Source organism: Labrus bergylta, chromosome 5 (assembly GCF_963930695.1).
Source record: "Labrus bergylta chromosome 5, fLabBer1.1, whole genome shotgun sequence".
Lineage (NCBI taxonomy): Eukaryota > Metazoa > Chordata > Actinopteri > Labriformes > Labridae > Labrus > Labrus bergylta.
The window spans coordinates 22,919,171-22,937,062 of NC_089199.1; the positions used below are offsets into that span (position 1 = coordinate 22,919,171).

Here is a 17,892-nt window from a genome sequence, read left to right on the forward strand (position 1 = left end):
TACGATGGACCAAATGAGCATTCAGCCTGCAGTAGACCGTAGACACTTCAGACTTCTGTGGAAGCTTTAAGTGTGAACATCAATGTTTAACAGTTTACAGAATTTAAATTCAAACAACTTTAATAAATCTGATGGGACTGTCAGTTGTGTTAAAAAGGCATCAGTGGGCAAACAGCTTGCACAGCACAACAAACACAAAGTGTATACCTTTTAATTTTAATGTAATTGAGAGTTGCACAGTTGTTCATTTGAGCGTGTTGCAGGTTATTAACAACATTTCCCATACATTTCTCAGATTTAAGAACAGACCAAAGCGTCAGTGAGGATTCTTCAAATTGTGCTGTTGTTTTTCCAGTTTGAATGTCTGCTACATCTCAATCAAAACAGTCCTCAAATATGCACAATTTTATCTTCCCACATTCTGTCCTGGTTAGATCTCAGGCTAGAAACAGGAGTGTCTTGTATTCAGGGCACCAAGGAGGAGAATAGCTTGAGAAGGAGGATGGAGGGCAGATGTAGCTCAGGTGGTTAATCAGGTCGCTGGTTATTGTAGGAGTGCAGGGAAAAGGGAAAAGACTTGGCGAGTGTTGCAGAGACACACACACACACATCCACAGTCTGCCCTTTTGTGTCTCTGTTGAATAACACTGAATAATATTTGAAATTCAGAGATCAGCCGTGTAGTTTTTGCACCAAAACAACCCACCTTTAAAAAAAAAAATGTTTTTGTGTGAACAGCTCAATATCAACCCTGAGAGTTTGTCATTTTTCTTAAATTTCAGGAAAACAGGAAAATCTTCTTTCGCTTTTCTCACTCATCAGAGCTTCTTGTTGTTAGCGTGTTTGACAAAGTAGAGATAGTGGTTCATTATTAATATCCACATCAGTAATTTGAAATATTGTGCTGTGACTTGTCTACAGTGGAGAAACATTTTTATTCGTCTCACCACGACCTGTTAATTGAGGAGAATCAAAGTTTTGAATCGGGTCAACAGCTCCTTAATACAAAGCACCACAATTCCGTTTCTCCACCTTCAAAATAAAAGCACCACATTTCCGTTTCTTCACCTTCAAAATAAAAGCACCACATGTGATAATGTCTACAATTACGAGGCTTTCCTCCGTCCTTTTTCATAACGTCCCCGACCCTCGTCAAAGTCTCACAGGTTGTTTTATGACTAATGCTGTTTTCCAAGGACTGAACTTCGTGACATTTACAGCGTCGCACCAATATTGTGGCGGTGCCGTATTGTAATCAGTACATCAGAAAAGGCGTCAACAAAACTGCCAAAGAGGAAGAAACAAGAAAGGAGGATAAGAAATTAGAAAAATCCCTGTGAAACAGTCATTCAGGCCTTTACTGCGAAGTCTCAATTTAAAAAATGAACTCTTCATTTTCAGTCCTATCGTTTATTATCCCAGTAAGATCTTAGCTCAGAGTTTAACTTTGACATTATCTGTTTGTATTTTCAGTCACTCATGGCTGCATCGTGTCAACCATTAAACTCTTCCTACCTGATGGGATGGAGGCCCGCCGACGAAGCGAGTAAGTACTCTCATTGGTCAACACTAATCCATGAATCTGTCCCAGTGTAGTGATATCTCCACGGTTACACGACTTGAATTAAGAATTGTGATTGGTTGCTGCTTATGAACGCGACATCATCATTGGATGGAGTGAATCAGTTTCTGCTGGTATTAATAGTTCACTGATTACTGTAAATAATGCTGTTACTGCCTGTCTGGATGCTCACACACACACACACACACACACACACACACACACACACACACACACACCAAGCTTCTCCTTGCGTAGTGATGTAATTAGTGTCAGTCTAGTTGTGGACGAGGGGGATGGCCATTTGTTTAGCTGCGAGGGAAATTCCATGTGTGCCCATTTTTTTTAATCTTTGCGATGCATCATATGACGGCTGCTGTTGGTCAGATGGTCACTACGAGTTCGTGTTAATTCATACCGAGTGGTTGGCGGTGAAGGGCTATCAGTTCACAAATTATAGTAACTGAAAAATCCAAGTCAGTTCATTTAAATGAGGCGCAGCAGACCAGCAGCTGACCTAGCATGGAACTTCCTACTGTACTGGGAGTTCCACCTGTGTGTGTGTGTGTGTGTGTGTGTGGCAGGGGCTGGCCACCATGGTGGGCAGTGCCATCTGCTGCCCTGCTGTCCGGCTCTTGTCCTGAAAAATAGACAAGCTTCCTGACATGCAAAGAAAAGAGGCTGACATAAAGGGTGGTGGGTCTTCGCCCCTCCCGAGGGCAACGTTGGCAAACAACGCTGTGCACAACGAGGAAAAAAATCTGATACCCATATATTGTCTGATATCTCTCTAAGCTTAGATCTATGATGGATCTGTTAAGATTTGTATTTATTCACATGTATTGCTTTGATCCCTCAAATGCAGTTAGCAATCACTTGTTGAAAAGATGGTCACTAAACTGGAAAGTAACCGTGCATCACCGCTTAACACACCGAGAGTGATGATGCTTGTTGTAATCCATCTAGCGCCCTCTGCTGGTGAAAGAGACCTGCTAGTGTAATACGATGATTCTCACATGATACGCCATTTGAATGGTGAGTAAATCTAGAAATGTTGTCGCATATTTGCAATAAAATTAGCCCACACACCGATAGTCACTTGATGAGGTAATATCGGCCGATTTATCGGTCGGGCTCTAGTGAAAAGGGTTTAAAATATGTGTGTATGTGGATGTAAAAAAAAAAAAAAAGAAGCATTTTGTAATGTGATGAGTTCATGGCCAAGTTGTACAAAAATAGTTTTTAATTAAAAACTGGCAGACACATTTATCAGGGGGTTCAGTGTTCAACAGACAGATTGGTGAATGTTGCAGCAGTGAGCAGATTAACTTCAGCGAAGATTAACTCAGAAATGTCCAACACATGGCACCTTCTAATTCTCACAGCGGTGTCTCGCTGTGAAAAGTGGTCAAACACCTGCATGTGAGGCATTGGTGCATGTGTAGCTTTAATATCCATAACTCCTGTTATTTACTAAAAACACTTTTTTCACATGATGACAGTCGGCATGTAGACTTTAATATATCTAACTCTGTGCAGCTTTGTCTCTATACACAGTGAGTGATGTGAAGCTAATTCAGACAGATTTATTAATAGCTGAAGAATGTTTCTGCCCCTCGGTTTAAGCACCGGACACGTGGAAGTCTGCCAACAGTCGCTCTCTGTGTGAGAACAAAGCACCTGTATTTATACGTGAAGAAAATCTCTATCCTCTAGTTTCACTGTAACACTGAAAACTAAACGTAGAACAGTTTATTAATTCACCTCTGAGCTCTGCAGCTAAAAAACAAAGAAAATGTTCCCAGAAGAATTTAAACCTTTAATCTTTTGAACACACAAAGGAGAACCTGGGAACGCTTCCTGCAGCCATTCCTATTAGTGTGTATGTAAAAAGAAACCCCACAACCATACTGCTTCAATATATATCTTTTTAAACTATGTTAAACACTTTGTAGACAAACAAGCATTGCAGAAAAGCGCTCATAATTAATGTAATCTATTAGTGCTTTCACACTTTTAGAAATCTCCTGAAAAACTCCTGGTTTTTCCAGGAGGAGTTGTATGTGTGAACGCAAACAGAAACATTTTTCAGTCGGACTTCAACTGAAATTATCTATATATATTTAGGAGTGCAGATGTGAAAACGGCTTATGAAAATAACAATATCTCTTAAAATATATCAGTTAAAATCAAATCCAGAGCTTGGACGATACATCAATGTTCAGTTGTTGTAACCTGAATGGTCTCAGATAATTCCTCCTTTAAGATATCTTCAGGCTGTTTGAGTATCCATATGTGTAAAGGTTTCAGTGTTTTGTTTAAATCTACACAAAAACCCAAGTGACGTTCGGCTTCATCTTATTTCCTACTTAATGCAGAACACCTGTTGTGACATCACTGATTAGGGCGTGGCCTGCAGCAGCTTTCTGCCCGTGTGATTCAGCGTGGAGTCATTCTTCACATCATTATGAATGTGATGATACATAGAGAGAAGAATCTGCAGAACAAAACAAAAACACCCATCTCACAAGTTTTAATGAGTAATTAAAAGCTTGAGCTCCGACTCTGCCCTGTTGAACTTCATCACAAAGGTTTTAGTTTATCTGACAAGAAATATTTCCACCAGTAAAGGAGTGACTTCTTGTAGATTTTTCACCTCCAAGGTTTTTCAGGTTTAACCGCCATGTTTTATCTGCTGTTTCCCGCCTGACAATGGCTCCTCTTATCAGCCTGTTATCACCTGCCACATTTCCTTCAACGCCCACAAACACATCGACACACTCATCATGGTCAAGTGTGTAAAGAGGATGTTTCATTTACATCACTCTTGCTCTCTCTCTCTCTCTCTCTCTCTCTCGCTCTCTCTCGCTCTCTCTCTCACTCTCTCTCGCTCTCTCTCTCTCCCTCTCTCTCAGGTGAGTGGAGCTTTTGAATGTAAATTCATGATAACTCCGCCCTCCTGTGAAACAGCAGGTTACTTATCCAGCACACCTTTAGCCTCCCACAGATCATAAAGTGAATGTGGAAAAACTAAGAGTGCAGCTTAGAAGGGAGTATGTTTCTTTACAAAGTGCCAGGAGGGGTGGAGCTCTAATAACTTGCACAAGTAAGAGGAAGAAAATCAGCTGTTTTTCTTCAAAGGAGAGGAGGAGGAGCGAACAGCAGAAAGAAAGTTTGTGTTATGGAAAAGTAGAGAGAAATCAGCTGCTCGGTGTGAAACTCAGGGGGAATATGAAGCAACAAGGAGGGGTCCATTTTCTCCGAGGAGAAGCTGAGACAAAGAAGAACCAGCAGTGAACTTTGAGCTGTGACAGATCACTTGACGAAGGCGACCTGACAGGTAACGCCTCTGCTCCGCCAGCGTGTTCGTCCGGATTTAGCCTCATATCTTCAGGCCACCTGCACGACGTGCTGCTGCTTGTTGAACACTTTTTAAATCCAAAAACTGTCGATTTGTAGCTTGACTGTTTGTTGTATCGGTTGAAGGATCATTTAATGATCTCAACGTGGTCATAAAATACAACTGGAGGTCTGAAGCCGTTGACAGGTGCTGGAGAAGATTCAACACAGGGAGAGTTTTCCGTTGCATGTTAGTACGACTGTTAGTTTGATATTTAAGCTGCCTGCAGGTCAGAACCGTTACTTTATTGTGGTTTCTTTGTTGACTAAAGCTAAGACTTCAAAAACAAGCTTCTCTGTACAAATATGAGGGAAGCATCCGGCATGTTTTTAAATGTTTATCCCTATTAAGATATCTTACAAGACAAAAAAGCAGTAAACTAAATTGTGCACAAACCTTTTCAAACATGTGCCATGCATTCACATTTACATGCAGCCTGCAAACCTTTGACCAATCAGATGCATGCATACATGGGAGATACATTCAAATAATTTGACCAGCTACAGTAGAACCAAACTGACTGTCAGCTACACTCAGATGATTTTGTCAATATTTCTTTTTATAGTTAAAATCAACTCAGTGTGTCCTTTAACTCTAAATTCCTCCGACCTCTGATTATTTTTGTTTCAATTTCATGACAAGAGGTTAGTTTGCACGATGGCTTTGAAAAAGAGGGAATATGGATAACCTTTTGGTGCATTAAAGCAACAGTAACAATTCAGTTTGTTGCCCTTTGGCACAACTGGGCTGTTGTTAAAGCAAACAGTGCTGTTCTGCCTCCCCCCACTACTCCCCCCTCACGGACAACGTGCATTTGTTGACAAGACTAGGAGCGTTGCTGTGAGAAGCCAAAGACCCATATTGACTGACGAGGTTCAGTAATATTATTAATTTATCCATCAAGAGTTGCTTCACTTTCATTGATTTCCACTTGCTTTCTTGAGAAATATAAACATGAATATTTCTCATACAAACTTGTTTATTATTAAATTACAAAATGGCCAAATACAAGACGCTGTTAAAGCTTTTTGTTGGAGCAGTCGCAAATGTTTTCAGACGCAGCTTCACGAGTCCAGGACGACGGTTCTGAGTTGAGTTGTCATTGTGAAATCGTTCACATGTAGAAATATCTGAGCAGGGAATCATTGGAAACTACCGCCAGTGTTTTCCATCGTCAGTGTCTGCTGGACCGCATACAAACACACTCAGATAGATCAGATGTGGATGACTGAATCCTGGGACCCGCTGCACTTTGTGTCTCTGTGAGTGTGTGCGTGTGTGTGTGTGTGTGTGTGTACTGTAGAGCAGACTCAGAGCTGTAGTCGAAGAGCTGTGAATTGAGGTCATGTTGCGCTGTGTGGATTTTTCCGTCTTTATGAAGTTGTGATTCTGGAGCTGGTCTGGTCTTTGTGTCAGCGGTGCGTTGATGACTGATAATGAGCGGTTTGTGTGACGCAGAAGGATCGTGCTGTGTGACACCTGCTGCAGAGCTTTAAAGTTCAGATTTGAAGTGATAGATTTCAAACAGGGGACTTTGTGACCTGCTAGCCGGCCCTCCAGGAAAAAATTCAGATCTTGGTTCATCATTTTAAATTCATAAATCTTTAAACTGACGGCCCTGTTATGTTTAGTTTATGTCGCACATTATACTTTTATGAGACGTTGTTTTTATTATTCTGAATCAGATGGTTTTCGGGTTTTAAGTTAAGATGTAATTCCTCTTTTACAGAATGACCACGAGTAGGGAATCGCTGCACCTTGGTGTCGTTTTCACCTTTTTATAATGCTGCATCTCTAAACTTCTTTTCTTAGATGTACCACATTATCCCGCCGTGTCCTTCTCCTCCATCTTTGTCTCCGTTTTCTTCTTTGTCTCCTTTTCCTTCTCCTTTTCCTTCTTCATCTTCTTTATCTCTTTCTCACTCTTCTTCTTCTTTTTCCTCTTTTATTCCGCTGTCCCCTTCTCCTCCTTCTCCTTCTCTGTTTCTGTCTCCTTCTCCTTCTTCATCTCCTTCTTTGTCTCCTCATTTGTGTCCTTCGTCTCCTTCTTCTCCCTCTTTGTCTCCTTCTTCTTCGTCTTCCTCTTTTTATCTCGCTGTCAACTTCTATTGGGCCGGTTCACTTCTGTTCACGTTACCCTCCTTCATGTTATAACCCTGTGTCGTGAGGAGTCATGAAATAGTGATGTGTCGAGTCAAATTGGCAGGAGCACCATATTTAAAAAATCAAAATATCGATATTTGGCACCAGTGATTTGATAATCGTATCACACGAGTCAGGACGATGATATATTGCTGTATTCATAGTTTGAGCATTACATATTTGTATATTTTTACCCTTTAATGTTTGTGTTTTTAATGAAAAATAGCTGCTGAGTTGTGTTAGCGTCCTAGGTGACCACTAATGTTCTCTAAAGGAAGCGCCTCATGTCCATGCGTTAAGATAATATAAAGCCCCGGATTACAGGTTGTTATATTTCTGCTTTAGGGAAGGACTATTTAATGTATGAACTTGTGAACCTGCTGTGATGATGCTGTTTGAGTGACAGAGCGGCTGCTTGCTGAGACTATAAATAAGTGCACAGTGATTACAGCGGTGATGAAAATGAAAGCACAACAGGCCACCGTACAACAGAAACCACACAGTGAGATGGACTCATGAAGAACGAGAAGAAATCCCATCAACAGTGTCCAGAAAAAAGAGATGGGTTCGAATACAATGCAAAAAGACCCTAAATATAGGATCGAGATAGCTGAAAGGGAGTTTGCATGAAAGAAGTTAAAGGGGACACATTATGACAAATCTTCTTCTACAGTGTTTTTGAACACACTGTATATTTGGGTAACCTGAGTGTCTACTGACCCACAAAATGTGAAATAAACCCATCCAGTCCTTTGTTTGTAGTCTGCATAAGTCTTACAACACAGAGAAAAATGCTGAGTTTCTAATGTGCTCTCCTTGTGATGTCACAGTTGGATTCTGGTAAAAATAAATCCCCTCCCCTCCCCTGGTATCTCCACCCATGGACTCCACCCCCAGTCTAGAGCAAAACTTTTGCACAGGTCCGCCATTTTTATTCTTGCTAGAGAAGGAGTGATGTCTACCAGGAAAACTCAGGGGGGGCGCTCATTGCATCTAAAGAGACACACACACCAAAACGGAGCGTTCTGAGAGAGCTGATTTATACAGGGTCACAAACCTCCTCTGGTGCTTGATTCATGTTATATTTTGACCAAAGCACAGCACAGATGTTTCATTTAGACCACAAGGGACTGTTTGAAAAGGTGGAGAAGGAGGATAATATGTCCTCTTTAAAGTTTTAAAGGTGTTTCTGACGACCCCTTTGCAAAGATTTTTGCAGTATCTTTTTGTTACATTATAATTTTTTTACATTTCTTTTTGGGCCCTCTTGCCTTTATGCGGTAGGGCAATGGATAGATTAGGAAATCAGGAGGAGAGAGTGGGGAAGGAGCCAAAAGTCAGTCTTGAACCAGGGCCGCCCTCCTGGAGGACTAAAGCCTCCATACATGGGGTGCGACCTAACCGCTAGACCAAATGCACCCACAATTTTTGCTTAATATGATCTACCCTCACATGTCACAGACCCTTGTTGAAGATGAAACATAAAAGTGATATTCCAGGGATGAGATGTTTAAGAGGAAACTTTCCCAGAGGACTCTAACTACTTTCTGAGCGTCAGCCACTTTCAATGAGGAGTTGCAGAGCTGGATCGGGACGCAGTTCTGATTTGAAAACTGCAAAGTCAGCAAAAGTGAAATCCCACAAAGTCTTCGTGTTTACTCTGATGGATGATGTTTCTCCGGGGTAGTCGTTTGTCACTCTGAAGGAGGAACAGCTGCAGCAGAAACTCTGATCTCTGCAGAAAGCCTGAACCGTGAGAACAAAATGTTCAAAAGTCCTTTTAGATTATTGGCTTTTATCAAAATCCACCTCCCTTACCTTGCTTTGGCTGGAAGTGCAGAGGGGTTATCAGTAATGAAAAAAACTCTTTCCGCCTGACTCCTCTTTAAACACTTCCTAATAAATGTGTTACAAAACAACATGCACTGCAGGTAAGAAAATAACATAAAACAGAACAGCTGCTGCATTATAGTGGTAACAGTGGGTTTTTTTTTTTAAGGATTATATTTTGGGGCTTTTTGGTGAGAGGTTGAGGGGGATGACATGCAAGAAAGTAGCAACAGGTTGGAATCGAACCTAGCCTCAGTACATGGGGTACGCACTAACCACTAGGCTACCAACGCCGCCCCAATTAGAGTGTTTTAAGATTGCAGGAGTACTCTTTTTTTTTTTCTACTCCGAAGTTAAACTTTAACCGAGTCGAGTGTACCTTCATTCCTGAACTCTGACTGTTCCCAAGTTGAATCTAGATAAACGTAAACCCCCCTCAAACAAACCTGTTGTGACCTTGTGTCGCTGTTTGTCGAGATACAGTACAGTGGATACATATCTCCTCCAAACGACGGGGAGGTTCATGCAGGGCTGAAACTGAAGGTGGCTTCAGTAATTGTCCCCCCACAGTTCACCGATCTAGTGTTTGTTGTAAGCAAAAGAACCTTAACATGGACTTTAATCTTGTTGTTGCTACACCAGTGATAACAAAAATACTTATGAGGATTGAGAAGTGTGTGTGGTATTTTGATGTTTGTATTAATGTTGCATTGTTAAAGGTGAGAGTTTGCAGCCGGGGTTTTGGGGTCAAAGGTCCAATGCTGTAGATCTTCCTTTCTTACTGGTGGCTCAGTGCGAAGTGAACTTGTTCCTCATATGAGTGCGACCTCTATGATGTGCTGTTGATAAATCCATATCCAGTATGAATGTCTTGATTTTTAGTTACGGCATTAATTTTGTTCCAGTGCCCCCCGTCCCGATCATCTTATGGCTGTGCCACCGTGTTTGTGTTCAGCGCGCCTGCAGAGCTTGTTCGAATGTTTTCCAACTTGATTTATAATCCATAAAGAGCTTCTGATGTCCTCTTGGTTCTTGATTGACAGGTTTATCATTTGGTGCATTGTTCTAATTTACTTAGTACAACTTGTCGCTTTTAAAGCTGACACCATGTTTAGTCTACAAGTCTAAAAATTAACCTCAGTGTGAGTGAAGCGTCACATCCCTTCCTGACTTTCATCGTACTGTAAGGAAATTAATGATCAACAGGCTGCGTTTAAAGTTCAGTCACATCTACATGACAACCACAGCACACTGATTTCACACACTTGGCAGCCTCTGCAGTGTTTATCTGCTGAACTCTACATTTTTGCCTGAAGCCCTTTTCAGTGAGAGGTTAAACTGTGTGCATGCTCGGCAGCATCTCTTCATAATATTACACAAGTGGTGGACAAAGACGAGATCTTCTGATACCATGTTGGCCTACCAGACACTGATTTAAAGACCCTTAACCCTAAATGTCAACCAACACTGAGCACCTCTCTCATACAAGTGGGAATAAGAACGTAATATTGTTATTTATTAAGAGAGTCAAGACACAACACTGTTGATTCTTCAGGAACAATGTCGACCTGAGCTGCAAGAGAGTATCACAAGACCTTCAAGAATAATTTTTTTTCTTTCTGTTTCTGTCGTCGTGGTTACCCCCCTGTTTTTCCTCCCAGCTGTTTCCATGGTGACAAACTGTTATCTGTTCTCTCTTCCTTTTCAGTGTCATCCAGACTCCGTTACCACTACCTGTAGACAAGGTAAGAACACAAAAATGTGTGTGAGTTGTTGTTGTTGTTGTTGTCCTGTCCCGTGTGTAGATTGTTTTGTCGGCTTCTCAGATTTACATGGATGCCTGCTCTTTAGTGATGGAGCTGTGTGTCTGTGTTCCAGTTTTTTATTAAGTATTCTCTGCACACACACACACGCACACACACAGTGTAGTAGTCAGTCAGCTGATTGAGGAATGCAGGGGTTGCTGCCAGTTTCTGCCGCCGCTCTGCTGAAGTCTTTCATGTGGATCAGGGGGCAAAGTGTTTTTCCCACTGCAGTGTCTTAGTGCTTTGTTTCGTTAAGAGTCTTTAAACCGTTTAAAGTCCGACTGGAGTTAAATCACATTTTAATTGTGGCTCTGCAGCATCGATGTCTGCTCAATAAATCTCCTAACCGTTGTTCTCCTTTTAGAAAAATCAGCAACCAAAAGGAAGACATGCAAATTCATATTTCTTTTCCTAATGTTGTCGACATGCTTTTTACTTGATCCAATTTGAAACCATTAAGCATCCACCTGTCTCATGGAGAATAAGTCACGGTACACTAAATTACCTCTTGACTAAAGCAGTAACATCAGGGTTGTTTCAGCAGCAGAGCAGTCAGATTCTTGTAGTGGTGGTTTGCTCTTTGCTCTGGATTGTACAACATTTAACAAGCAAAGCCTTGTAGGGCTTTCATACTCCTGGAAAAACTCCTGATATTACCAGGAGGAGCTGTACGTGTGAACGCAAGCAGGGTAGTATTTTTTCCTCAGCAATTCTGAGTGAGCTGATGCGAGAACGCAGCAGGATATTCTTCAGAGAATTCAGCTCGAGCCAATAGAAGGAGGTTATGGCGTTTATATCCTGCATAAAGGAGGTACATAAAGTGTCTGCATGCGACCACTATGATCTCCATATACATCATTAAAAAGCTGCATTACGTTTTCTGTTAGTCAGTATGTTCTTCTCCATTCAGGAGTGCATATGGGAAAACGGCTGTACAGTAGATTGACAATTATAATAATGACTAGGGCTGGGAATCTTTAGGTGTCTCACGATTCCATTCGATTTCGATTCTTGAGGTCACGATTCGATTCAGAATCTATTTTCTATTCAAAACGTTTCTGGATTCATGATTCAAAGTCTATTTTTGAATGAGTCCATACTTCAGGATGGACTCGAGTCACCTGTGAGACTGACTGAATTTCTTGCTGCTCTACTTGGCATTCTACTGAGTTAAAGAGCTAGCATTAGCACTTAGCAGGGAGTGACTTATTAGCCCAAATGTATTTTAATTTTAATTTTCTTTTATTTAAAAAAATTAAAAAAATACGTTATTGGAACTTTTGAATCAAGTTTAAATCTTAGAAGAGAAGAATCTTGATTCTTAAATAAATCGATTTTTTTCCCCCACCTCTAATAATAACAAATTTACCAGCTGATACATTTACACACAGAGAGCTTGGACTTAATAATATTTATAGTACAGTATTCTCTGGAAGTTTTCACACCTGCAGTTTGTTTGCACTGTGTCTGAATCGTGAACCAATTAGTTCCACTGTTAGATAATTACCTTGAGGACATTATAAGCGGGACAAAATGTGTGATGCACGAGGAAATTATGTAATTGGTTGGAATTGTTTTGCGGTAAAAAGCCTGAGGTAATCAAAGACTAGTGGACTCCTGAGCGTCTCTGAGTTGTTTGGTTGGCAGCATGGTTTGATTAACAGCTTTGACAACAGCGCAATGAACTCGAGTTCTGATGTTTGGTTTCCAACCCAAGGCTGCTGCGACGAAGACTATTTCCTCTGTACATGAGGCGTGCAAACCTAGCCGTCCTCTAAGTGTTATGTTACGTCAGTTAAAATTGAATTTAGTGAAATTCTAGTAAAAATACATTTTTGTCTCTTAATAAAAGATGTTTATAAAGCAGATACTAAACCGTTATAACCGTTTAATATTAGTGCGTTCCAAGGTGAAGGGTAAGTATTTTGATTTAAATCTTTAGCAACCGTACAAAAGTGACTAATAAACTCAATCGTGTATTTCTCTGCCGCCTCACCCTTTCGTGTGTCTCCCTCTGACAGTGAGAACAACAGAGCCTCAGTGCAACCTGTGTCAGGAATGTAGGCTGGATCTGTGCGTGTGTGTGTGTCGGAGTAGCTGTGATTAAATTTGTACCATTTCTGGAACATAATTAACTGTCCCATAGAAGGATACTTAAACCTCCCTGGTCTCTGAAGACACACACACATTTAATGAAACACACACACACACACACTGAGGCTAACAGACCCACATATAAAGTAGAATCCACTGAATGACTGACAGACTGTGTGGTTTCTTAAGACGTGTCCACACGTTGCTGTGGTTTCAGTTGTGGTGTCACCACAGCGTGTTTAGCCTGCGTGTGAAAATGTGGCCACCACATGTGCCATGAGACACCTGCTGCAGACTTTTTAAAATCCAGTCACACGAGGCATAGTTTACGAGTAGTCCAGATGGTTATCCGTCTTTATCTGTGCGTTTTTAAAAAATTCAGGAGTCAGGAATAAGCTGAGCATCAAGACTGGATGTATTGGGATTTATTACCACTGTTTTATCCTCAGTAAAAAAAAAAAAAAAAAAGACAAACAGCTACAAGCATTTTCAAACAACATTTTATTGTCAAAGCATACTTTGTCAGTTTGCAATGAAACAGTTGCACAAGGCAGTTTGAGAGGGAATACCTACTCATCTGAACACAGCCCAACAATATGACATATATAAATAGAATATTTAAATAACCTCTAAACAAGAACCAGTCCCTGAGCCCAATATGAGAGATTTGATCGCTTGTTTCCACTGCACACTCGATAATGTCCGGAGATACAACTGATCTTTTTGTTTCATGACTCACACAATTTTTACACCTTCTCACATCTTTCACACCAGATTTTGTAAAGACTGTGTGGTGCTGTGTTCAAAGACTACATCCCGATGCGCAGCTGCCCATTTGTGTGCAAGGACCTACGATAACCCCTGAAACTTAGATAAGATGAGATAAACCTTTATTCATCCTACAACTGAGAAATGTACAGGGTTACAGCAGCAAAGAGCGAGGGCAGCCGAAAAAGAGCACACTGCACAATTAAATACAAAATATAAAATGTAGATCAGAATAGTTGAGGACTGAGAGACTGTGTTTTCAGACTTGTGTCGTCTTCTGTCATTGAAGTTGTAACGTGAGCGTGGTTAGCATTACGAGCTAGCAGCATGCTAAGAAACCATTATCTTTCTCCATACTCCGACTTTCAATTAGCAGCCACAGAGCAATTGGTTTTCCTCGTTAGAAAGCATCCCGCTTCAGAGTAATGTTGACATGCACACACACAGCGCCCGTCTCTCCTGCTGGCTCTGCCGTCTAGCAGTGAACCCGTGTCCCCCCTGTAACCCCTCTGTTACTACCTCTGCTGCCAGCACATAGGTGGGATCACTTCGGCTCCAGCATAACACCTCCTTGATATTCATATTGAAGCCGTAAAATATAGCGTCTTGAACTGGCAGTTTGAGTAGGGCTTCAGTATAAGGCTCAGAAAACTTGAACAGAGTGAGTGTGTGTGTGTGTGTGTGCGATTTGTGTTTTTCTCACTGCGTCTCTTCCTTGGCCCCTGCCCCTTCTTTCTTTTTTCTTTTTTTTCCTGTGCTTGTTTGTGTATCACAACCTGACATTTTGACCTCTGTAGTTGACACATTTATTCTTCTTAACCTCAAACAGAAGTCTGAATGAACTCCAGACAACAGTCAATATGTGTGTTTACATAATGTGTGTGTGTGTGTGTTTGTGTTTTCTAGGTTGCAGCCAACACTCCCAGCATGTATTCTCAGGAACTGTTCCAGCTCTCCCAGTATCTACAGGTAACACACTGACACCTACTGGTCATTCTGAGGAAGTACACTGAGATTATGAAGACAGCAGACATACCACTTGTTTCATTCATCTGACATGACACATTTTTAATGAGAGTTTTTTTGTTGTTGTGATCGAAGGTGAACTGATATAATTACCGTAAAATCTGCTGTATGAGACGCACTTTAATACCTACTTTTTCATCTTAAAAGTTGGCTGCGTCTCATACGACATAGTGCTACCACTGTAGCAGAATGAAATGCTGACACACGCACGGGTGCAGCAGCCACCATCACACATTACACGCGACCTGACATGATTGAAAATATACCCCCAGGGGCCCTGGTGGCGCATTGGTTAGTGTGCGCGCCCTCCATGTATGGAGGCCATAGTCCTCCAAGCGGGTGGCCCAGGTTCAAATCCCGCCTGTGGCTCCTTTTCTGTGTGTCATTCCCCACTCTCTCTCTCCCGGATTTCCAACTCTACCCACTGTCCTATCCCTCAATTAAAGGCACAAAAAGCCCCAAAGTAAACCTTAAAAAACACCCCCATTCATTGTCTATTGAAAGATTGAATGCACGCTGTGCTGGGAAAGAAGGTGACACAGACCAGTATTGCTGTGCAACTTTGTCTTCCTCAGGAGGTCATAAACATGAATTACAGAAAACGGTTGTATATTTTTTCCGTAAATAAACCTTGCGGAGTGCTCTTTTGATTGAAATGGTCTTATATTAAAGTTAGAGAGTGACCAGCGGAGTCGGGCAGAGAGCTCGCAAGCTTGGAGTCTGTGCTTCACAACTTTCACTGCAGCTCAGCTACCGTACTGTAACTAGCAGGAGTGCAAACTTCCAAAAGTGAAAACAAACAGAACCAAAAGAGCGACGCAGCTGCACAGAATTTGCACGTTGTTGACCTTCAAAAATGGACTGCGATTTATATCCTGGATTAAAGAAATTAAAGAAATCTGTCCTGACTCCTGCATGTAGCACAATTCAATATTATACTGTATGATACTCCAGCAGGGTGCTGGACAGCGGGTCTTGTGTGAGTGCGCTTTTACTGATTCTTTATTTTCTTTTATACCCGTCACTAAATTTCTTGTTTCCATCCTTCCCTTCCTCTCTCTCGCCGTCAGGAGGCCTTACACAGAGAGCAGATGTTGGAGCAGAAGTTAGCAACCCTGCAGCGTCTGTTAGCCACCACACAGGAGGCCTCAGAGAGCAGCTGGCAGGTTGGAAACACCGTCATCTTGTCGTGCTTTAAACCCTGAACTGAGAGATGCAGAGGGACACAGCTGTCATGAAAACTCCTTCTTTAAACTGAGTTTTCTTTATCACCAGGCCCTGATCGATGAAGACCGTCTGCTCTCCAGACTGGAGGTGATGGGCAGTCAGCTGCAGGCGTACTCTAAGGTAACACACACTACAACACTGAAAATATGTTCTGTCAGATTCAGTCATATTAGAAGTCAATTTAAAATCTCCTGCATCAAATAGATTAAACTAAGTCTACTGTGTCTTCTTTATTCTACACGTCTCTCCTCCTCTGCTGCAGAATCAAACGGAGGAAGGGATCCGTAAGGAGCTTCTGTCTCTTCAGGAGGACAAACACAACTATGAGACGACGGCGAAAGAGTCCCTGAGGAGAGTCATGCAGGAGAAGATCGAGGTGGTCAGGAAGCTGTCAGAGGTGGAGGTAAGACACACGTTTACTTAACACAATTAACTCAAGTATTTCTGAGACACCGGGCTCTCACGCTTGTGAGACCTAACAGCTGGATGTTTAATTGTTAAATCTGTCCTGCAGCGCTCTCTCAGTAACACAGAGGACGAGTGCACACACCTGAAGGAGATGTCAGAGCGAGGCCAGGAGGAGCTGAGGGAGCTCGCCAACAAGTACAACGCCGCCGTCAACGAGATCAAAGAGCTCACTGACAAAATAAAGGTATGTACCGACTCAGACGCTGGAATATATTCTGTTATGTTACTCAAAGTAGCTGCAGTCATATTTGGTTTAAGGATATTTAATTTTAAAGTATGACTGTTTGCGATCGCACACACAGCTCCTCCTGGAAATATCAGGAGTTTTTCAGGAGATTTCTGCAAGTGTGACTTTGTGTACCTTTGCTAAGCTTTTTATCTTCCTCCTCTCCTGTCTTCCTTTCCCTCTCATTCCTCCTAAATCTGAATTCTTCCTCTTTCTCTCTCCTCAATTTCCTCCAATTTCTCCCTCTTCTCCTTCTTATTATTATATTGTGTTCACTTGCTCCTCATTTTGCCTTTTGTGTTTTTTCAATTTTCTGTATTTTTCTCCTTCATCACCATGACAACCGTCTTTCTCCTTCCCCTCCAGGCGGCGGAGGGCAGGCAGGAGGAGCTGACCCAGCGGGGGGCGACGGAGAAGAGGGAGTTGGAGCTGCGGATCGAGGAGATGGAGGAGAAGGAGCAGGTTCTCCAGGCTCGCATCGAAGCTCTGCAGGCCGACAACGACTTCACCAACGAGAGGCTCTCCGCCCTGCAGGGTACACACACACACACACACACACACACACACACACACACACTCAGAGTCCTACTCTAACTTTTAATAAGCTCATTACACGACACCCTGCATGCACCACTTTAACTCCCTGCTCATCACAAAAGTAACTATAACACAACCAGTGACCTGTCGGGTGGCTCTGCTGGGACTTCCTTTGAGTCAACGCTTCTCTGCTGTTGTTTGTTGTTGTTGTTGTTTACAGTGCGGTTAGAACAGCTACAAGAGAAAAGCATAAAAGAGAACAACAGCCTGGGTGAGTCTAACCTCTCTGCTCCGCTCTGGGACGCTCGTCCTCTCCACCGCCGCCGTTTGTCTCTTCTGTTGGCACTAACTTCACCTCCTCCTCCTGCACTAATGATGCATGACAACCTCTTGCATGATGTCCACTTTATCTACTGTTTGCCCGCTGCTCTCGTGTTTCCATCTGCCTCTCTTTGTCTGTCACAGTGAAAGTCTGGCTCTTCTTCTGTTCTGGTCTCTCTTTTATGGTAGCTTGATTTTCAGCCCTCAGGCGTCCTCCCGTAGTTTTCAGGAAGACGTGCGATGTTGAATCAGTCGAGATATTTTTCTGTATCCAGAATCTAAAAGCCCCCTCCGTCAGGTCGCCCCTCAGTTCATATCTGCCGAGAGTCGAATCCCGCTGAGAGAATCGATCATTATTCCCTGATCTACACTCGACCTACACCAATGAGCAGCAGTCCTTTAAACTGATGATGAGAATAACCTTTAAAATGCAAACTTAATCGGCAGACATTGAAGAATTTGCTCAGGAGCCAGATACAGCACAATC

At 42.1% G+C, this 17,892-nt stretch overlaps 1 protein-coding gene across 10 annotated transcripts in view; it reads left to right on the plus strand.

Moving 5' to 3' along the window:
- Positions 1-17,892, plus strand: part of slmapa (sarcolemma associated protein a) — a 64,704-nt gene that overhangs the window by 24,783 nt on the left and 22,029 nt on the right. For 7 of the 10 annotated variants that reach the window (XM_020657505.3, XM_020657503.3, XM_020657506.3 and 4 more), the window contains 9 exons: positions 1,474-1,546; positions 10,642-10,678; positions 14,507-14,569; positions 15,697-15,792; positions 15,902-15,973; positions 16,116-16,256; positions 16,368-16,505; positions 16,914-17,082; positions 17,305-17,355. In XM_020657505.3, coding sequence (XP_020513161.1) covers positions 1,474-1,546; positions 10,642-10,678; positions 14,507-14,569; positions 15,697-15,792; positions 15,902-15,973; positions 16,116-16,256; positions 16,368-16,505; positions 16,914-17,082; positions 17,305-17,355 — 840 coding nt within the window. Of the gene's footprint in view, positions 1-1,473; positions 1,547-4,571; positions 4,902-10,641; positions 10,679-14,506; positions 14,570-15,696; positions 15,793-15,901; positions 15,974-16,115; positions 16,257-16,367; positions 16,506-16,913; positions 17,083-17,304; positions 17,356-17,892 lie in introns of those variants that run through there. The other 3 variants (XM_065955228.1, XM_065955229.1, XM_020657511.3) reach the window with 2 other exon arrangements.